The sequence below is a fragment of the Micrasema longulum genome, unplaced genomic scaffold (genome assembly GCF_059751315.1).
Source record: "Micrasema longulum isolate JH-2025_06_02 unplaced genomic scaffold, ASM5975131v1 h1tg001623l, whole genome shotgun sequence".
Lineage (NCBI taxonomy): Eukaryota > Metazoa > Arthropoda > Insecta > Trichoptera > Brachycentridae > Micrasema > Micrasema longulum.
Genome location: NW_028278804.1, coordinates 91784 through 111907, shown reverse-complemented (window position 1 = coordinate 111907; position 20124 = coordinate 91784). Strand labels below are relative to the sequence as shown.

Below are 20124 nucleotides of genomic sequence, written 5' to 3'. Positions count from 1 at the left end.
AAATGGCAGCAGTCTTCAATGTTATTACTAATTCAAATTCAAATGGAATTATGCCCACGTAGGAGGGTATAAGGGATTTTGTTTTATTCTTAGAGTAATTCAACAAAAACTTTTATGCGAAGTTCTATTAAGTAAATTTTTTCGTTTCTTTCAAAAAATTAAACTGCTTGTTTCACAAAATTCAATGATTGTCAATGGTACCTCGTTAAAATTGTTTTTTTTTTATTGTACATCCTTGGTGATACTGCAACACCGCGTAACCTGTTTTTTTCACGGCAACAAATTCAGTATAGGGGCTGAGAGCCGTTAATTTTAAATTATTGCTATTTTTTTACTAGAAATAATGACAGTTTTTCTAAAACTCCAATGGTATTTTTGGTTGATCAAAGTCGTAAGTAATATATTTACAGAACGCTTTCCAGATTCCCTTGCTAAAAAATTCAATCGATAGTTACGCGGTATTGCAGTATTACCGACGATATGCCCTTCTACTTCTACGTGGGTACAATTCAATTATAGAGAAGTAAACAAAATTGTCATTTTTTTTTTAAATCGAGCGAAAAGACCGCGAAATATATTTCATTACAAGCAATACACTATCAAAGCTTTTTCATAGACGAAGCTTTATAAAAATATAAACAAAGTACAAACTAGACCTGTCAAACTGTGTTAAAGATGTCAAACTGACGTTTATTGGAGACTTGTTTTTCACAAAATTGATATATTTTAACTGCCGATTATATCCTAATTAATCAATTAAAATGATGAATTCCCTATTCCATTCTATATTATGGTCACTTGTGTATATAACACTTCCTGTTTTATCTATTGCGTACATATTTAAATGGTGGTTTTCTGATATTTATGTTGCGGCGAATTATCGCTACAAAGGACACAGTTGGAGAAGTATACAACTAAATAAATGCCTTCCGTATAATGCGCTTGTAAGTTTATCTATTAATTGTATTAATACAGATAGTTCATCAAAGAACCCATTACTAGTACAAAATATGTGCAAACAGTTATTTATATCGAAGGACATCTAAAAATCACGATATTGTTCAGTTATTCAAAAATGTTTTAAAATAAAATGTCCTAAATGTTTTCTAGTAGTTCACAATCACATATTTAAGGGAAATTAATAATTGAGAAAGTTAACTCTCAGCATAATAGCTTTTAAAATGTTGGAACCGTTACTCAAAAGAACTTACTTATAAAACCTATAAAATTTATCAAATATGTCTTAATTCTTGTATGCCTATGATATTACGTAAGTCTATATATAATACAAGACTTGATATTTTTTTTTGTTTTTGATAATAAAGTCTTGTTTTTCTTTAACAGGCCTAAATTATATGATTTTTTCTATAAATTATGAAAAATAGATTATTAAACAGTATACATATCATTATGTTTGATTGTTGTTTTTGATTACCTGTATTTCAAAATACCGTAAAACGGGGTTAAATTGCATCACTTTTTAATAACTTTTCAGCTATAATGATTTTTTTCATCGAGGAGATGAGTAGTGTTTTTGACAATAAATGTCATGGTTATATAATATATTTCCTTTACTTTTTTGTGGTTATAAGTATATTTTGTAGTTTCATACACAAGCTATAATTTTTTGAAAAATGATGCAAAGTAAGCCCTAGGGCGGGGTGACTTTGCATCACTTTTTTTTTGATACACACTGTTGAAGATGTGATAAGAATTACCTATAGAAATTATTCATAAAAACTGCACAACCAACCCAAACCGCTAATCGCTCAGTACTAAAGTACCATATTGCATGGAAAATAACCTTAGGTAAGAGTGAAAAGTGACATCCATTGAATATTTGGAGAAACAATGAGTTATTGTTAGTAGCAATGACAACAGGTGTCTCTAAAAACTTTTTTTTTTTGATGCAATGTTACCCTTGATGGTGCAATTTAACCCCGTTTTACGGTACCTCATCTTTTGCTTAATGTAACAACATTATAGCACCGTTTTCGAATGGATATTTTCATCATCATCATTCCCTTTCCGCACCTAATGGTACATAGGGCACTGAATTGGTACACCAATTGCAGCGTATCTTGATATTTTTTTTTACATGAAGGTAAGATGATCAGTCTTACGCTTCATGTACCAGTCTAGACTATGAAATATTCTAGTGCAAAAATACCCTTTTAAACAAATATTTCATATCAACCTCTCGCATGGTAGGCAAACGCGCTGACCATTACGCAGTCTTTTAAAAGTTAAAAAATCACCAATCTAGCTAAACCAACGAGTTTGTATGAAGTTTTCGGATTTCTTTAGTTATTTTTATAGAACTTGTGTTATTTGTAAAAGAAATAATAGGCTTTTGTGCTAGATATGCCTAACCAATGTCAGCATAATGCCATGGCTAGATATCTTATATCAAAATGATATAATCTATGTTATTTTATCGCGGAATATCTACAAATTATATAAATAATTATAACAGCAACTTTTTCTGTTGTCAGTGTTCAGTGTGCAAAAGGTTGATGCTGTCCACTATCGGTCTTTACTGTGAGAAGTGTGGCCTGAGCGCTTGCAGGGGATGCCGGAAATCCGCTGATAAGAAGAGAACTTGTCGCCTCGCTACTGCGCCATCAGATGTACCATTTACTCACCACTGGGTCAAAGGTGATTGCAATATTTCACGCGTTATGTACTCATACTAAAATCAGAATATTTTTTTGAAAGCTTTCTGAACAACATAAATGTACATCGACGGGCCTATTGCTGAAAACAATATGTGTTAAACCAACCAAAAACAAGCTGGTGGAAATTGGTCAAAATTTGTGCTAATATTTTTATTTCTACAGTAGTTTTCAATTGGCAGATAGAGTAAAAAATGAAATGTAATGATAAGTTTAGTGTAGTAAATTCTTTACATAAGATTCGTTGAATCACTTATAAACATCAATAAATTTAAACTACCTATATAATAATATTCAACAATTCAAATCAAAAACACAATTAAAATCATCAATCTAAAATCAATAAACATGAATATATTTCCAAGCTGTCTTGTCCCGCAAATATTTTTTTACTCTACCGTAGCTCTTTTCAAATAGCCCGTGCTTGACAGAATCTTTTAAATTCTTTGTCGGCAAAGCCTGAATTTACCTTATTGTACAATCGTATGCAGTTTTAGGCAAAATAATAATGAATTTTTTGCAGTCTAGTAGTGGGCACGGCTAGTTTATCTTTATTTCTTGTTTTGAATCTATGGAAATCTCTGTTCCGCTTAGTCATTAATATGTTTGTGAACGTACATTAGAATTTCATAAATATATTGACACGTGACCGTCTCTCGCTCATCTCTCTCAAATCTTCAGTACTATAACCTTGTATCTGAAAATCCCTTATTTACCCGAAAAGCATAATTAAATGATTGGTCGTTACACCTTAAAGGAGTGTATTTCGGATCTATTCATGAAATAGTATTCACGCATTTATTATTTTATAAATCCATTAGAAAATAAGTAGTTTTTCCTCCTCTCGGATAAAAAACAGATACAAGGTTGAGAAACAAAGGCGACGATATGTACCTAATAATACGTTTTAGTTTAATGTAAACTTTTAATTTAAAAAATCGCCATGATTGAAAATGCTTCTATTTTTTATATGGTACATATTAAATATTTATATTTCGTAGAAAAAATCTTGCTTCCCTGGAAAAATAACAAATATATAAAATAATTTTCCTTGATTTTGTTTTAAGTTGGTCCTTCATGCGACGAATGCGAGGGGGGTATATCGGAAGGAAGAGGAAATGATTATTTCTGCTGCTGGTGTCACCGCATTGTTCACCAAGACTCCGGAGAACCAAATGAGAATGAGGTATTTTAACTTTCCAGTTCTACATCACAGCTTTTATTTCAAATACATTTCCTACCTGAACCTCAAGTCTGGTGACAACAGTGGACACAATGTAACATAATTATTTTATTTTTTTAAATTCTTAACAGTGATGTACACCAAACTCCCGTTTTACATGGTGAATATGTTTCACACAATACTGTGCAAAGAATTTATTTGATTTATTTACTTATTCATTTCAAATTACATTTCTTAACATATTAACTAATGTATTTTGGCCTTTTGAGGTTGTGCCCCTGTTAAGCCATAATAATCAACAACAAAGAATAATACTGTAATAGTGAAAAATGATGGATAGGTTTTTTTGTATGGAAATCAATTCAGGAACCCGGACTTAAAGAGTACGAGCGTACTAGCAAAATAACCAAAGTAACAGTTGAGATTGAACTGTTGTATTAAGTCAATTGAATTTGATTCCAGGTTTGTGATTTTGGTTCTATCCGTTCTATGATAGTTCCTCCCAATTGTGTGACTATCAACCGCACTGGACACATCTCCGTGCAGCCTCCTGCCTGGACAGACTGGAAGCCGTTGGTTGTGATTGGTTCGTATTTCCCAAACAATTGTTTTTTTCGTTTGAAATTTACAATTATATAGGCAATGGAAAATTTTGCCACTTAAAAATAATAATAAAAGGAGCTTGAAGGTTTTCAAGTGAAAAACTGTGAGTAGTATACAGTAGAACCTCTCATAACGAGAATAATTCGTTCCAGAATCTTACTCGTTGTGTGAAACACCCGCTAAGCAAAATAAATTTTCACTCATAAATCAATGTATAATACGATAATGCATTCCATGCTGAAAAAAATTGCTCATTTTTTTTATTTATAACGTTTATTAAAATAAAATAACATAAATTATTGTTAAGAAGCGTAACAACCTGGAATGCGATTTTGATTTTCAAAAAAACAATAAAAAAATCAAACTAGTTAATTATGAATTTATGACAGATAATGAATTATTTTTTATTAGAAAGCTGTCTAGACACATTTGTTTTTTCCTATGAAGCCTATGCTTCAAAATTTGGTGAAAATGAGACACAGCATTATCATTGAATAAATTTGTAGAACGCATAGCCAAATTCTCGCTTTTCAATTATTTTACATTTCATTTCTGCTGTTACTTTTATTCACTTATGGCTGTCTTCTTGTGGCCTTTTCTTAAGGGACGTTTTTGAAAGGGTTATTAAACTGTGCAAAAAAAACACAAATAATGCCTGAACACAAGTTTGAAAGAATGCGTGATCACATGCGACACTAACGCGCTAGCAGAACGAATGCTAAACACTGACGCATTGGTGCGGAAGTCCCGGCTTACAGCCCAGATAGCAATTTAAACTTGCCTCAAGCTTGTATCAAGTTTGAAGTATCAAGAGTTCAAGCTTGACCCAAGTTTGAGATTGCAACTCTGTAAACTTGAGGCAAGTTTAAAGCAAACTTCCTAGTTACCATCCAACAAACTTGCATGATGTTTGTTTTTTACAAAAAAACAAACATCATGCAAGATGAAAAGAACTTTGGACAAGGTGGTTTTGTCGGATGACAGCTCTAAAAAAACTCATTTTGGTTGTTTTTTCCTCGGTGGCATATCAATCGTTTATCCTTTAAACTGAGTATTAATATTTAAACAATGTTAAAAGTATTAAAAATCACCCAAATAGAAAAGCCTGATTAATACTACTTTATCGGCAGCACTACGCACTAGATCTACATATAATCAATAATCCACAGAGTAAAACGGTGATTTTTCTATGACTGGAGAAGTGTTGCCAATCTGAATGTTATTTGGAATTAACCACTGTTTTAAAATAACGAATTTAATTCGGCGGCCTCTGTGGTGTAGTGGTTAAGACGTTTAACTCACACACGGAAGGTTCTCGGTTCAATTCCCGGTGGGAACACAAAAATTAAATATAATTTTTCTTATGACTAGGTGTACCGTGCTATTTTTCATTACTGTAATTGGGCCTCACGGCCTGTTGTGGTGCAAAAAAAAAATCGATCTTGTATAAAAGTCCTTGGATTAAATATAACTGTTTAAATAAAAAATAAATCAAAAAAATAATTCTCTCCATATTTTAATGTATATGGCAATGTGTTGATCATCATTCTATGACTTTCGGATTCTGAAATACCGTTATTGACATAACAAGTTTCCAGCAAGTTTTGGCAAAAACTTGTCTCTTCAAACTTGTCGTAACAAGATTCCAGCAACTTTTGATAAAAACTTGTTGCGTCAAATTTTCCTTTTCAACCTTCCCTCAATCTTAAATCAAGTTTGTACCAAGTTTCACTGCCATCTGGGAGGTGAGTGATGTGAAGATGGGACTTCCCCTTTCTGTGTCACTCTTTATGGGAAATGTCACTCGTTAAGGGAGCATTAATTTCACAATCTGTATTATATGTATGTATGAAAAGTAACTTTTGACACTTGTAAGCTCTTTGGCTATCCCTGTGCAAAAGATCATAGTAATCGGTCGCTCCGTTACGACGTGAAAGAAGAATTTATTTTTCCACTAAAGATTTTCCGAAAGGAGTGATTTTTTTAGCCTATTTCACTTCTCATCTCTCCAGCTATCCTAATGCAAAAAATCATGTCAATCGATTGCTCCGTTCTGACGTGATGAAAACACAAACAAACAGGCAAACACACTCAAATTATACGCTTTAAATATTCCCTTCCTTTTAGTAAACCCTAAATCTGGTGGTCAAGTGGGAGAGGAAATTCTGTCAGATTTCCGAGGATACCTGAATCCTATCCAGGTCGTTGTTCTGGGCCGCTCCGGTCTCCGCTCCATGCTGCGTTGGATTCCCTCCTCGGCGAGGATTCTGGTGGCAGGAGGAGACGGCTCAGTGTCCGCTGTACTGACCACCATCAAGGATTCTGGAATAACTGTAAGCTCTTCTTAATTTTTATTTTCATAATACATGGCCGTGATTTGTCATTACTAGAAACTACTGTTGATTGGTATACCAGTCACAGTGAATTAAGATCATTTTTATTTATTTATTTTATTAAAAATAAATTTATGTTACATTTAATTGAGACACAAATCCCAACTCCATGGAACCACAGTCCTGTGTTTAGTTGGGACGAATATCAAACACTTTAACAATTAAACAATCAATATCACCATTTTATTAGACTACTAAACTACTAAACCAGCCAATGACAGGTCATAAGCTCTGTAAATGCCTAGACTTCCATACTCCCTTCTCAAAAATGTTTCCCTCTCTGTTGCAACAAATTTAGATCTAAAAATTAGTTCATTCAAAAATATATAGTGAGAAGATTAAGTTAGTCAAGCATGATAGGCAAATGCACCAACTAGCCCTGAAAAAGCCAAAGTGTTATCGAAACTAGTTGGGTGAACTTTGAACAAAGTTAATCAAAATAAAACAAGGTGATTTTTATTTTATTTGCACAAACCACTACGCCATGAGACAGACTCATGTCCAAACCCGCTTTTTAAAGAAATGTTCAATCTTGAATGTGCCGTAAATTAAATCACAGACCTCATGCATGATTGTTTAACATGCTTACTAGTATATCACAAGGGGAAATTTTATTAAGTAACAATATGGAGATGGCCTGTGGTCCTGTGGGTAGTGTCGAGAACTCCTGGGATCCGAGGTACGCTCTGCCACAACTTGTTTCCCCTTTTCTAACACTGTTATTTATAACGGAAAGAAACAACAACAGCATTTTTTCTATTCAGCCTCCGCCTGCCGTCGGTATCCTTCCCCTTGGAACAGGAAATGACCTAAGCCGTGTATTGGGATGGGGAGGAACCACAACTCTCCCTATAGCTCCCCTGACTATCATCGATGACATAAAAAATGCCGCATCCCAGAATATAGACAGGTGACTTTATGTAAAAAAAATATTAAACAGAAATGTAGATCATGTGAACTTCTGTCAGATGTCACTGTTAGTTTAAAACACATCAAAATTTACATCCATCTTTTATATCCTGCATCCATCATTTGTTTTTAAATTTTGTTGATCATTTTGAAACCCTGTGTTCATTAAAAATTAATTTAAAAAAAAAAATTATATCATCTACAGGAGTTAGTTCAGGTTTAAAAGGGTTCAATATATTTATTTCTAGGTGGTCAGTGAAAGTAGGACGCCGAAATTTAGTTGCGTACAATTACGTTAGTGTCGGAGTTGACGCCAAAGTTGCTCTGGACTTCCACAAGGCTAGATGTCATCCACTCTACCTCTGTAGCAGTCAAACCTTCAATTATGTAAGTTGAATTTAATAAAAATAAAAATTAGTTTGAAGGAGTACCTACATTATACAGATTATGTGTTTTATGTGAAAAAAGTGCAAAAAGAAGTCAATAATATAAATCGTCATCTTGCTGGTAAAAAAACCCAAGTGAAACGTACCTATAGTAACAGACTTTTTCATATTGCTTTTTTAATTTGATTTATTTATGATTTTTCAATACCCATTTGCGTTATGTAAACATGTTGTAAGTCAAGTCATGTTATGTCTAGTCTTGTTAGTAAAGCCGTTTGCTTTTTGAAATTTTTTAAGTAGTAAGGTAAGTCATTGTAGTGTTTAAGTCCATTATATAGTATTTTTGACTTTCCTGCATTTGTCCATCCTTTTTTTTGTGGTAGTGTTGTTGTTGTCTATTTAGTATGTCAGTATATTTATGTATGTCAGCATTTTTATATTGAATTTATTGGCATTATTAGTTGAGCGGCTTTTGTTTGTCCATTCTTAATAGTTTTGTACGTCTTTGTTGATGGATTTAGTCATTTCAGTGTTGTTGAATGTCATTCATTTCTTTGGAAATCTGTAGCATATCCGGTAATTAATATTTCCCTAGCCTTGCCCTTTGTAGGACGCCTAGACAAAGTGGTACATAATTATACCACCAGAATTGAGGTATTTATTTTCTAATATTACAGATTAATAATAAGTCTATCGTCACAAGAGTATCGTATTAACGTACATTGGTAGATCAGTCTTACACTAAGTTTTTTCAAATGTATTAGGTTTATTATCTTGAAAAATAATATATTTTATTTGGTTTGCAAGTCGTAAATCAACACAAAAAGTGTCCTTAACAGGGATAATAATACGACAGTTTATTTTTTGTTTTACAACTCAGCTTTAAAGTAATTTTTCTTCCAATTATGATATTGCGACTCAGAATTTAACATCACAGATTTTGTTCCAGCTATATTTCATATAAAATTTATTTGTCTTTAGACTAATTCTTGCTTAATAATTATGCAATTTAAGACATAAGAAACTAATAAAACAGTAATATCTGTTTAGTTTGTGAAAGAACTACAATATCTTATAGATTTATTTGAATAGGATTGGTTTTTTTGCAGTTTATATATTTGTTCCTGGGTACTCACCAAGCTCTCGCACAAGATTGCCACGGGTTGGAGAATCTACTGGAGCTGACACTAGATGGAGAAGTAGTTCCTCTGCCTCCCATACAAGCTCTTCTCTTGTTGAATATTCCTTCCTGGGGTGCGGGAGTTGATGTTTGGAGTAAGTTTATTTGTAGAAGTAAAAATAATTGCTGTGTTAAATATATTAACCAAGGATAATAAACACATATGATAATTTAAACAGTGTAGTGATGTCAGTTGACCTGTTATAATGTTGGTATTGTTGGAGTGATATTTAAGCATATAACAAGGTCCAGATATACAAAATGTATGTCAGACAAATCATGACGTATGCAGTAGAGACGGGAGCTGATGCGCTAAGAACGAAATATCTGTTCAGAGCGTCATAGATGAAAGTACTAAGGGCAAACGTAAGAAAAACCCTATGGAACAGAATCCGGAATCAAGAAATTAGATGGATTTGCGATACCAGAACCCCCTATATTGTGGCCTGCAAAATTCCAGCCGGTCGCTGTCTGGCCAGAAGACTGCCGAAGAGGTGGAAGGACAACTGTGACTCATTGTCTCAGGAATCATCCTCTAGCCGATAACAGATCAACTGATGTAAACAGAGAAGAAAAAGATATTGTTTATCATGTTCATGTCAAATTTTTTACCACTTCTAAATGGCACAACCTTATCTCTTTTTTTCTCGAATATTTTTAGTGTACTTCTTCTGTTTGGTAACCCTTAACACAAATTTATCCTTTTCAAAACTACATTTTGAATGCTTCTTGAATGTTCATATGAAAAATAATTTTATTTAATCATGAAGAAATCCAAATGAAATATCAATTTTGAAAAATTTTCTACTTTTTTGTAACAGTATCAACATCTGTCTATCTGCCGTATTTCTCCAAAACTGACATAATCCACTAAATAATAATTTGAAATTTGCACTCTAAAGCAGATTGTGTTTTTCAGACGCGGGAGCCGGCGAAATGAATCCCACACAGTTTTTTAATGATGGGCAATTTGAAGTTTTGGGTATCAATTCTTCCTTCCACATTGCTCAGTTACAAGTTGGCTTGTCTCAACCACTACGCTTGGGTCAAGGAACTAAGGCTGTGGTAAAGTATTATTTTTAAATACACAAACAGATCTTGGATAAGGTACAATGCCCCTGAAAATATATATTTTTTAATATCAATGTTATATTCATTATACTTATGTTGTGCGGTATTGTCGACAGCCCTGGAATTATGTTGAGCTTTAGTTTTTTGTTCCGAAAATTACCTTAGACAGCGTCAACATAGACAACAGTACATTCCAATATACTGGACTAACTTGCCAATGGTAATGACGTTTATATTTTTCACGTCTCTGAGGGAGTTTTTCGATGTAGGATTCTCCTGCTTTTTTTAACATTTTCTATAGATATTATTTTTTATTTATTTTTATTTTCTTTTATTTAGGAAATATACAGTACAGTTACAAAGTTTTATATTTTTTAATTTTTTATTTAAATCTTAAAGTAGGGCACACATATCATACATATTGTTATGTGTGTTCTAATAATAACATTGAAAATATATTTAATTTATAAATTGTTTATCACATATGTCTTGACCATTATTTTAAATTTTGATATGTTTTTTTCTTCATAAATATTTTTTTCCATTTCGTAATACTTTTTAATTGCTTTAAATAAAATTGAATTTTGTGACTTTGCCTTTTTCCTAAATGGAAGTCTAATTTTGTTCTTTTCTCTAGTATTGTGATCGTGTTCATGCTGGTTCCGATCAATTTTTTTCCAAAATTCTGTTTTTTTATTAGAGTTTATAATTTTATGAACAAATATCATTGTATTGTAAAATATTCTTTGTTTATATGTTAATAATTTCATTTCATTTACCATCGACTTTACCCTCGTATATCTGTTTTTTTCAAAATGATTCTAAAGGCTTTATTTTGTAATACAGTTAGTTTATGTATGTTTTCTTTGTTTGATAAAAATAAAATGCTACTACAGTAGTTAACGTGTGGTTCAATAATTGCTTTGTAAATAGTTTTGCAGGAGTCCTTATCAATAAATCTTCTGATCCTTCCTTCCTTTACACAGTTAGACTTAACTCTAATGGACCAGTGAAGTCTCCGTATTATAAAGTTATTATATGTAAGGTTATTAATGAATGTACAGAAAAGAGAAGGAAAAAAAAAACATAAATGGAAGTTGTTTAAAAATTAAAATTTAAGTAAAAAAAGTTATTTTAATGCTTGTATTTTGTAGTTTAAAGTTAGTATTTACAAATGGAAATAATATTAAAAATTAAGAAAATTTGTAAAAGTAATTAAAATAAAGAATGCAAAACATGCTTCGATGTAAAAATAAAATAAAATAGTAATAACATTTTTAAAAAAGGAAAAACATAAATATACATATTTTAAGGGATTCAAAGAAACGATGAGAAGAATCTTGAAGTGAAATATAAGACAGTAAATTTAAGTCAATTTAAAAAACATCTTCAAAATTAATTGCACATTATAGTAAGAGCAGCAATATATTGATTTTATATACATATATAATATAAGTAATTAAAAGTAGTTTAAAAGTATAAAAACATATCAATGCAGCAGAGAAAAAAGAAAGAATAACAGGTATAGCAAGTAATCTTTAAAATTTGAAAAAGCAATACAAGGAGAAGATTTTAAACCAAGAGTAGTCAACAAAATTTCACGAAAGCAATTTTAGCAGCCATAAAAATTGCAGAAGAGAAATTTGATTAAAAATAATAATATTAATGTATGTAATGTGAAGTGATGTAAGAGAAAAAGGGATCAACGTGAGTTTTATTCAAAAGTTTTCAATACACTAATTTAAAATTATGTTTACCTATGTATTATTCTTATTTATACAGTACTCCTTTTATAATCCGGGACTTCACTTCTCCAACCCTGCCAGTAATCCGGTGTTTACCACAATATTTTGAGTTTGTCCAAATTTTCGTAGACAAGGACTGGATTCAGTTTCAGTTTGTGGATTCAGTTTTTATACCAAGCAGGTAGCTCGGTAATTTCCAGCGTGAATTTGAGACAAGTGACTGCTTGTCACGGGTTTATGTTAACACTTCAATTGTGTGTATGTACTAATGCACATGTTTTTAAACCGGGTCGTGGTCCCTAGGTAGTATTGTGGCTCATGGACCAAAGGTCTGGGGTTCAAATTCCACTCTACCACAACTCGATTTCCATTAATTTCCAGCACATGTTATTTACAGCTTTTAGGAAATGGTCTGAAAATTTTAATATTTCAGTAAATAATAAGAACTCTGGTCCGATATCTGCCGGATTACCGAGAGACCACTGCATCTAATGCTATTAAATTTTTAAAAAAATGTTTGTTTCAATTAAGATATAATATTTTGTAATGTTTATATCATTTATATATACTCCTAATGGGCATTTTTAAGAACATATTTATACATAGAAAATTATTATAAAGAAAAGTAGAAAGACACAATGGTATATAGTAGACTTTGTGGGAGTGGAAGCGGGAGAGAGGTGTTTATAATTTAATTTTATTCAGAAATCGTTTGCAAGAAGACAACTTGTTATCAAAGAAATCAAGACTGGTATGTTTGTTGGCAGACCTAAGAATTTTAGGCATAGGGGAATAAAAACCATATTATATATATAAATAAATTCATTGAATTAATATTAATATGGCATTGATTATAAAAATGTTATTTGTCTATTTTTTAAAGATTAAATTAAAAGGCAAGGCTCCCATGCAAGTGGACGGAGAACCCTGGGAACAGCTGCCATGTGAAATTCATATAGAGAAATCCGGAGAAGCTACAGTCCTGTGTCGGAGAGAAACTTCTACCTAGTAAAAACTACACTGTAGTTTTTTATTTTCATTTCATGCTTTTGTTACCTTGGAAATGTGTTTTTACTTTACATTTCATTAATATTTCTTAAATTGTTCGCATGTTTTTTTTTGCTATTAATAGTAAAAAAAAAGATATTTTTCTGTCTTTTGTTCACATAAATGACCAGGCCGATAGTTGGCTATGGAAAAAAATCTTATACAAAAAAATATAATTTTACTTTTAATCTGATATTTAAAGATATTTATTGTTTCAATTGTGATTATATTTTTAGAGTACTGATCTGATATAAATAGACTGTACAAGTGGATATTATGTAATATGATATAATTCTAATTTATTTTTTATAATTCTAGTACAAACAGGTGTATAATGAACAAAAGCTTTGATTTTAATTTCATTTGATCTCATTATTTTTACATGTTGAAATACCATTGGTAGTTTTATCTGTTTTAGCTGCATGTATTATACCAATAGTCCCAGAAGTACATGCTCTGACAAATAGATGGCAGTTATGGGTTGAAAAAAATAACTACTGTCGAAAGTATCAACCTTAAAAAGTCATAGTTTGAAGTTTCAAGACACTATGTTGTTTTTTATTTGTTTGACAGCCATCAATAGTGAACTCAATGAATTTGTAACCATGGAAAAAATTGGTCATCGTTATCTGATGCAATGCTTTCATTTGAAAGGCCTCAGTCTAACTGTCTAAGTCGAGCTAGATTCTACTTTGGGGGATCCTAGTCTGTTTCTTCGTTTACAACAGCAAAATATTGGGTAACGGAGTTTAAACGAGGCCGCACAAGCTGCCAAGATGAACATCGCAGTGGTCAACCAAACGAGGTGACTACGCCAGGAATGGTGAAGAAAATTCACAAAATGGTGTTGGAAGACCGTTGACTGAATGTGCGCGAGCTAGCAGACATGGCAGGCATTTCAAAAAGTGCTGTACATCATATACTGACTGAAAATTTGGACATGAGAAAGCTGTATGTGAGATGAGTGCCGTGTTTGCTCACAATGAAACAAAAACAGTATCGTGAAGATGTTTCAATCGAGTGTTTGGTGATGTTTCACAGCAATAAAGCCGAGCAATATGCACCATGTTTGCCAGATTTAGCACTGTTTGAAAATTTTATCTTTCCACTCTTGAAAAAATGGCTCGGTGGTAAAAGATTTGCCGACAATAAAGTCAATTCAATTCAATTTATTTTCAATGCAATTCATTAATGGGAAAAGCGTATTGAGCTAAATGGAGACTATGTGTTGAGAAATAAAAATATGTTTTTCCAATTTTTTGTGTTATGTCGGATACTTTAGGGACTGAACTACCCCACTACCTTTGTATATCGTTAGCTGGATGCTAAACTATGTTTACAGGATATTATATATGAATTTAAAGTTTTTTTTACCATTCATAAGTTATATTTTATGAAACATTTTTGGTGGTAGTTTATAGCAATTTAGTATAAAAATAATTTTATACTTAACATGTTCGCGGTTATGCCGGCTATAGCTGTCAAAATCGTATCTCTCATTAAGGAAATGGCAGCTATAGCCACCAGTCTAAAAGATATTGGTGGTGGAAAGATGACTATAGTCTATGTGAAAATTGAGGTAACTATATGGTAGGAGGAAATATTTATTTATTTTACTTTTTGTACATTGTGTCCCTATAAAGTACTGTCTGCAACAAAAGTGTCTCAGTTTGTTAGTCAAATAAGATTTAGTTCAAACCATCAACTACGGTCAAATCGGAAGTGAAACATATATATCAGTGGATCCTATGAGAAAAATAGTGTCCGCAAACGTAAAACGTTATTAAAAATTAACAATTTTCAGAGATATCAATCCTAATTGGTTACCTAGCGGGTTACAGTTTATCAGGGGCGAACCTTATATAGAAGCGACTATGCGCAGTTTACCATTATATTTTACTATCCATAATATTTTTTTACGGTAACTTTATTTACAGAAAAACAATCAAACAAATAATTACTATTTCTTAAAAATCTTGCATTTTTCTCCAAATATAAATAAAAATATTAATAAATGGCGCCCAGAACCAGCAGTGAGCCAAGGAACTAGCCGTTTACTACAGCTTATTTCTTCATACAAATAAGTGTACTATATTTTGAACATGTTAAACCCAGTGGCAGAATTTTTCTCCTAGAGTAAACTTTCAGATTACACAAATTCTTTGAAGATTTTCGATTTGGAAAACAGTATCTCAAACATTATTTCTTAAGGACTATTTTTCTATGAGATGATACTTTTGACATATGACTCGCAACACATGTGGCACTCGACGCTGCCGTTTTTGGAATGATTCATTTCTAGTTTCTAGAACAAATCGGCCAGTTGACATTTCAATTGTAATGAGAATACCTAATACTGACTGTTATGTGTTAAATTAATGGATAATATAGCTACACAATATAATATATCACGAAGTTACATTGTTTGAGTTGATTTCATAGATGAGAGTTGTTGTATCACACAGAATCACAGAAAAAGTAGCTATGGTATTATTCCTTCTGAGGTCTGAGACCATTCTTAGGAATTATTTAACATGAATTTTTAATGAACGCTGGCTCTCAAACTGATATTAAATCGTTAATGTTACTGAAACATGCATATTTTACAATATAATATAAGGAAAACTAGCTTGAAATATCATCAAAAAGACCAACAGAAATTTGCTCCAAAATAAGCAAAACAATCAGAAGCCAGCTGTCAAACTAAAGAACAAACTATTCTGTGTAATGTCAACTACCAACATAATCCGAAAAATTAGAGACGTACTTTAAAAAATAACTCGCTGCTCTTTAATTTCGGTAGGTAGTACAGTAAATTAATCTTTAATTTTGCGAACATTTGAATACATGTACATCCGGGCTGAAATAATCAATGTTTAAATGTCTTTAGATCTATTATTAACACAAATTTTTCATAGATAAGCAAAGTAAGGATGTGAATCTTCATTTAAATAAATTAATTGCATTTAACTTTGTATTGGTGAAAATCCAGTAATGCAGGGAAGTTTTAGTATAAAATTATAAGGTGCCAAACCACGAAAATGGCCAAAATATATTACATATGTCGATGTGATATTATAATAATGCAATTATTTGCTAATATGTATTTATAAATAATTGAATTCCTAAAGCTGCTATGGTAAATTCTAGTTTTGTAAAGGTTGTATTGTGATTTTTCACAGCAGTTCGAGACTCAAGCCTAGATTTACGTACAGTAAAACTTTAATTATACAGATAAATGAGTGCCAGATGTTATCCGGATATGCAGAAATCCAGCTAATTTGACTAACCATTAAATTAAGGCAATGTTTTGAAATAAAATGCAAAATTTACCATAAGATCACTTTTTAAATGCTTTTAAAATAGTACAGCGAATAGGACTCGCATTAAAAACTTACTTAAGCATGTCCCTCAAACCTTTTTTATTTGTTATTATAACATCTCTTTTTTTTATTTCCTGTAACAACCGGCAATCTGGATGACTGGAGTTTGAATAAATGGAGTTCTACTGTGCGTACCTACAATACATAGCTGCAGGTTTAAAAAATATGCTAGAACTATCTAATGACTGCCACATGATTCAAGAAATGTGTAGATAGCCACGGGTATTTTAATAAATACTTTGTATTTAACTTTTGATATGCATTTCATGAAATTAATTAGCTGTAACAATCTCTGTTTATATTAAAAACTATGGAAGTCTAGGTAGGCATTTACAGAGGTATCGGTCATTGGCTTGACATTCACACGTGAATTGGTTTTAATTGTTTAGGTGTTTGTATTTATTATTATTATTATTATTAATTTTAAGCGAGCAGCTTAAAGCTGATATGCTTAAATCTATTTAAATGAAAGTTAGTTGTTGGCGCACTTAAACTTTTCCGAAAACAAATCTAGTCCCTTTTTGAACCCATTGAGACTACACATTGAGATCAGCTCTTGTGGCAGCTTATTCCAACCATCAACAACCCTATTGCTCAGGAAATGCTTCCGTGGATTTAGATTGAATATTGTTTTCTCCAGCCTGAGACTGTGGCCTCGAAGACAAGCATCTTGTTTAAGCTTGAACATGGGATCCAAATTTGGGCAGCTATAGTGACTGTTGATTATCTCGTATGTCTCTATCAGGTCACCCCTTTCTCGCCGTTTCTGCAGCATTCTGAGACCGAGAGTTTCCAGTCTCTCCACATATGGAAGCCGTTTTAGGGTCGGTGACAACTTTGTAGCTCGTCTTTGGACTCTTTCCAACAAGTTGATATCCTTAACAAAATAAGGATTCCATATCTGAAACCCGTATTCGAGAGTAGGTCTGATATAGGTTTTGTGTATTTTTAGTAGCATATTCGGTGTTATATATATAAGAAGGCTTTTTTTATCAAGTAGATAATTGAATTGTATTTTTTTGTTATGTTTAATATGTGATATCTTTATTTATATAGTTATGAAGTTCAGTGCGACTAGAAATTGGATATAAAAAATGTTTTCTTACAAGCGGAAAAAAAATGAGTATTTAATTGTATTACAAAGTTTCTCAAAAATGTATGAAAAAAAATTATAAACAAGAATTACGTCACAAGTTCTTCTCAATTAACTAATGATAGAGTAACAAATTATAACTGAGATGGAGAACATTTTAGAGAAGGGAATTTGGAAATCTAGAAATTTACAGGGCTCATGACCTGTCGCTGGCTGGTTTAAGTGGTCACTTAACACAATGTTTGAACATCCATATTTCTTTGATTCTTCCATCTGTTGATTTTAGTGAAGTTAAAGAGCTGAAACCTTTATTGTTGTGAAGAGATTCATTTGATCAAATTATTTCACATACTAGGCAACGCCTGAAAACAATTTTTAAACTTCTTCTTGGACCAGGTGGTTTTGTTACAATATTTTGAAAATTTCCGCAAGGGCCGCAAATCGAATTTTAACTTTTGTTCGAAGTAGAGCCAGTCAAAGGTTTAAACACGAGTTTTTGCTTTTTTTATCTTACTTTTTATATCTATGTTTTTAATTTCATTAGATGCGTTTTTTAAAGCTATATCTAGATAGAATGAGATAATTATGGAGTTTTGTGCTAACTATCACCCATAAAGTCGGGATTTTTTATTTATGCCCCCTTTGAATTTAAGCAGCGATATAGTTTAAACTTCTTAAAAAAACTCTGACGATGTTGCCAGTGAGAATAAAATAGGATGTCCATCTGTCATTAATTAAAAAAAATATTTTATCATAAAAATGCATGTTTTTGGAAATTCCTTCTTGTGCTTAATATTTAATATCCATTAAAGTTTTCAATATACTGGTCATAATATTTTCCGAGTACAGTTTTTATAATGAATTCTCAAGACTGCAGTACAACCTTTGTTGTCAGATCAATATCATATTATTTTCATTGAATGTACGCGATGCTTATTTCACACTAATGCATTTATTAGGATCTTTTTTGATGTATTATTAGCATTTTTATTGAAGTTCGAGAAAGTACTGGTAAATTAAGATAACGCCGGTCTGCATAAAGATCGGCCCTGACACTGTTCCTGCCGATTCTTATGTAAAACGACCTCCTGAATCCGAAAATGACCGTTTCCACCGTTTTCGGTGGAGGGCCCCCCGCCTATCTGAATCACTTTTTGATAGGGATGAAAATAATTATTTTAGCCTTCATTTTCTTCAGAGTAGCTAGAGAGGGGAAAAGTTTTAGAACATGAATTTTGAATTTACAGCTAAAATAATATTTTTCACCCCTCCAAATCAAATTCATGGCCTTGATAAAAATAGGAGAGTTCTCCTCAGAAAACTGCGATTTCGGGGGGAAAAGGGGGTTATATTCGGATTCAGGAAGTCGTTTTACATAAGAATCAGAAGTAATGATCACAATAAGTGGGTTCCACTGTATATCAATTGAATTGGTTTCTTGATTGAAAAATCTTGATTACCGATTGAAAAAAAAATATATGTGGAATTGTTTAATTGGCTTTGTGATTGTAGTGTATTTATTACTTTTTTTCTAATAATCTGTATGATTCTATAATAAATAAATGAATAACTATATACTTAGGTGCTATATGCGGTGTTAGTCCTAGTCTCCAAATAATATCTTCACATATTTATAAAGCAAAAAAAAGTGTTGTTATTTTCAGATAATTTATCTAGTTCTGTACTTAAAATTTACTGTGGCATGTTTGTATCTATAAAATGATGTAAAATATTTTGAATACTTTACTGTTGATCTCTCTGTGTGTTAAATTATTTATGTAATTGTATTGCATTAAAACGTGTTTAAATATGATTTGTTTTTCTTTTAAATAATTACCTAATAATCTGTTATTATTACGAATACTCGGCTATCTTCAGGGGCATGTGGTGATTTTTGAGACATAAATTTGACCAGATGATGGAGAACCTGTTAATAATATAGAAGACTGGAGATTTGGAGAGCTTATGACCTGTCATTTGTAAGTTTGAATGATTAATTTACACAAAAATTATTATTGATTACTCTGTGTATGTTCGAACATTCATAATCTTACAATAAATTCTTCTACCTATTGGTTTTTTTGAAGTAAAAAAGCTTTTAAGGTACATCGCCGATTATGTACATATTCTCTGTCGTTCCTCAGTTCTGAGGGGCATGATACTTGATACTTTCCCCAGCCATTCCGTTAACAATGCGTCTCCACCCTTCACGGCTCTGTGCCCTCTCCGCAGCTCCATGTAGGGTGTACGTATATTACGTAAAAAATATATATAGACTGAAAAAGAAAACAATTTTTATATTGGAGATTAAATAAGTTCTCGCTGTTTTTTGTGAAAATTGGTACAAGTGGTAATCAGAATGAGCAATGTCCGGTAAATACGGCGGGTGGGGTAGGACTTCCCGTTTGAGCATTTCCAAATATGTTTTGACTGGCGTTACAACATGTGGCTGAGCG

At 32.1% G+C, this 20124-nt stretch overlaps 1 protein-coding gene across 1 annotated transcript; it reads left to right on the top strand.

The window, feature by feature from the left end:
* The first annotated feature begins 652 nt into the window (after positions 1-652).
* On the top strand, positions 653-13363 carry Dgkepsilon (diacylglycerol kinase epsilon). Its single transcript, XM_088236947.1, has 10 exons — positions 653-944; positions 2496-2658; positions 3743-3861; positions 4321-4444; positions 6589-6794; positions 7619-7764; positions 8012-8150; positions 9259-9424; positions 10249-10394; positions 13029-13363. The coding sequence occupies exons 1-10, from the start codon at positions 762-764 to the stop codon at positions 13152-13154; spliced, it is 1518 nt and encodes a 505-aa protein (XP_088093073.1). The 5' UTR covers positions 653-761; the 3' UTR covers positions 13155-13363.
* The last annotated feature ends 6761 nt before the right edge of the window (positions 13364-20124 follow it).

Coding starts and splice junctions, on each gene's coding strand:
- Dgkepsilon (XM_088236947.1), top strand. CDS start 762: ATGATGAATTCCCTATTCCATTCTATATTATGGTCACTTGTGTATATA. Junction 7,765..8,011: donor GCATCCCAGAATATAGACAG/GTGACTTTATGT, acceptor ATTTATTTCTAG/GTGGTCAGTGAAAGTAGGAC. Junction 9,425..10,248: donor TGCGGGAGTTGATGTTTGGA/GTAAGTTTATTT, acceptor TGTGTTTTTCAG/ACGCGGGAGCCGGCGAAATG.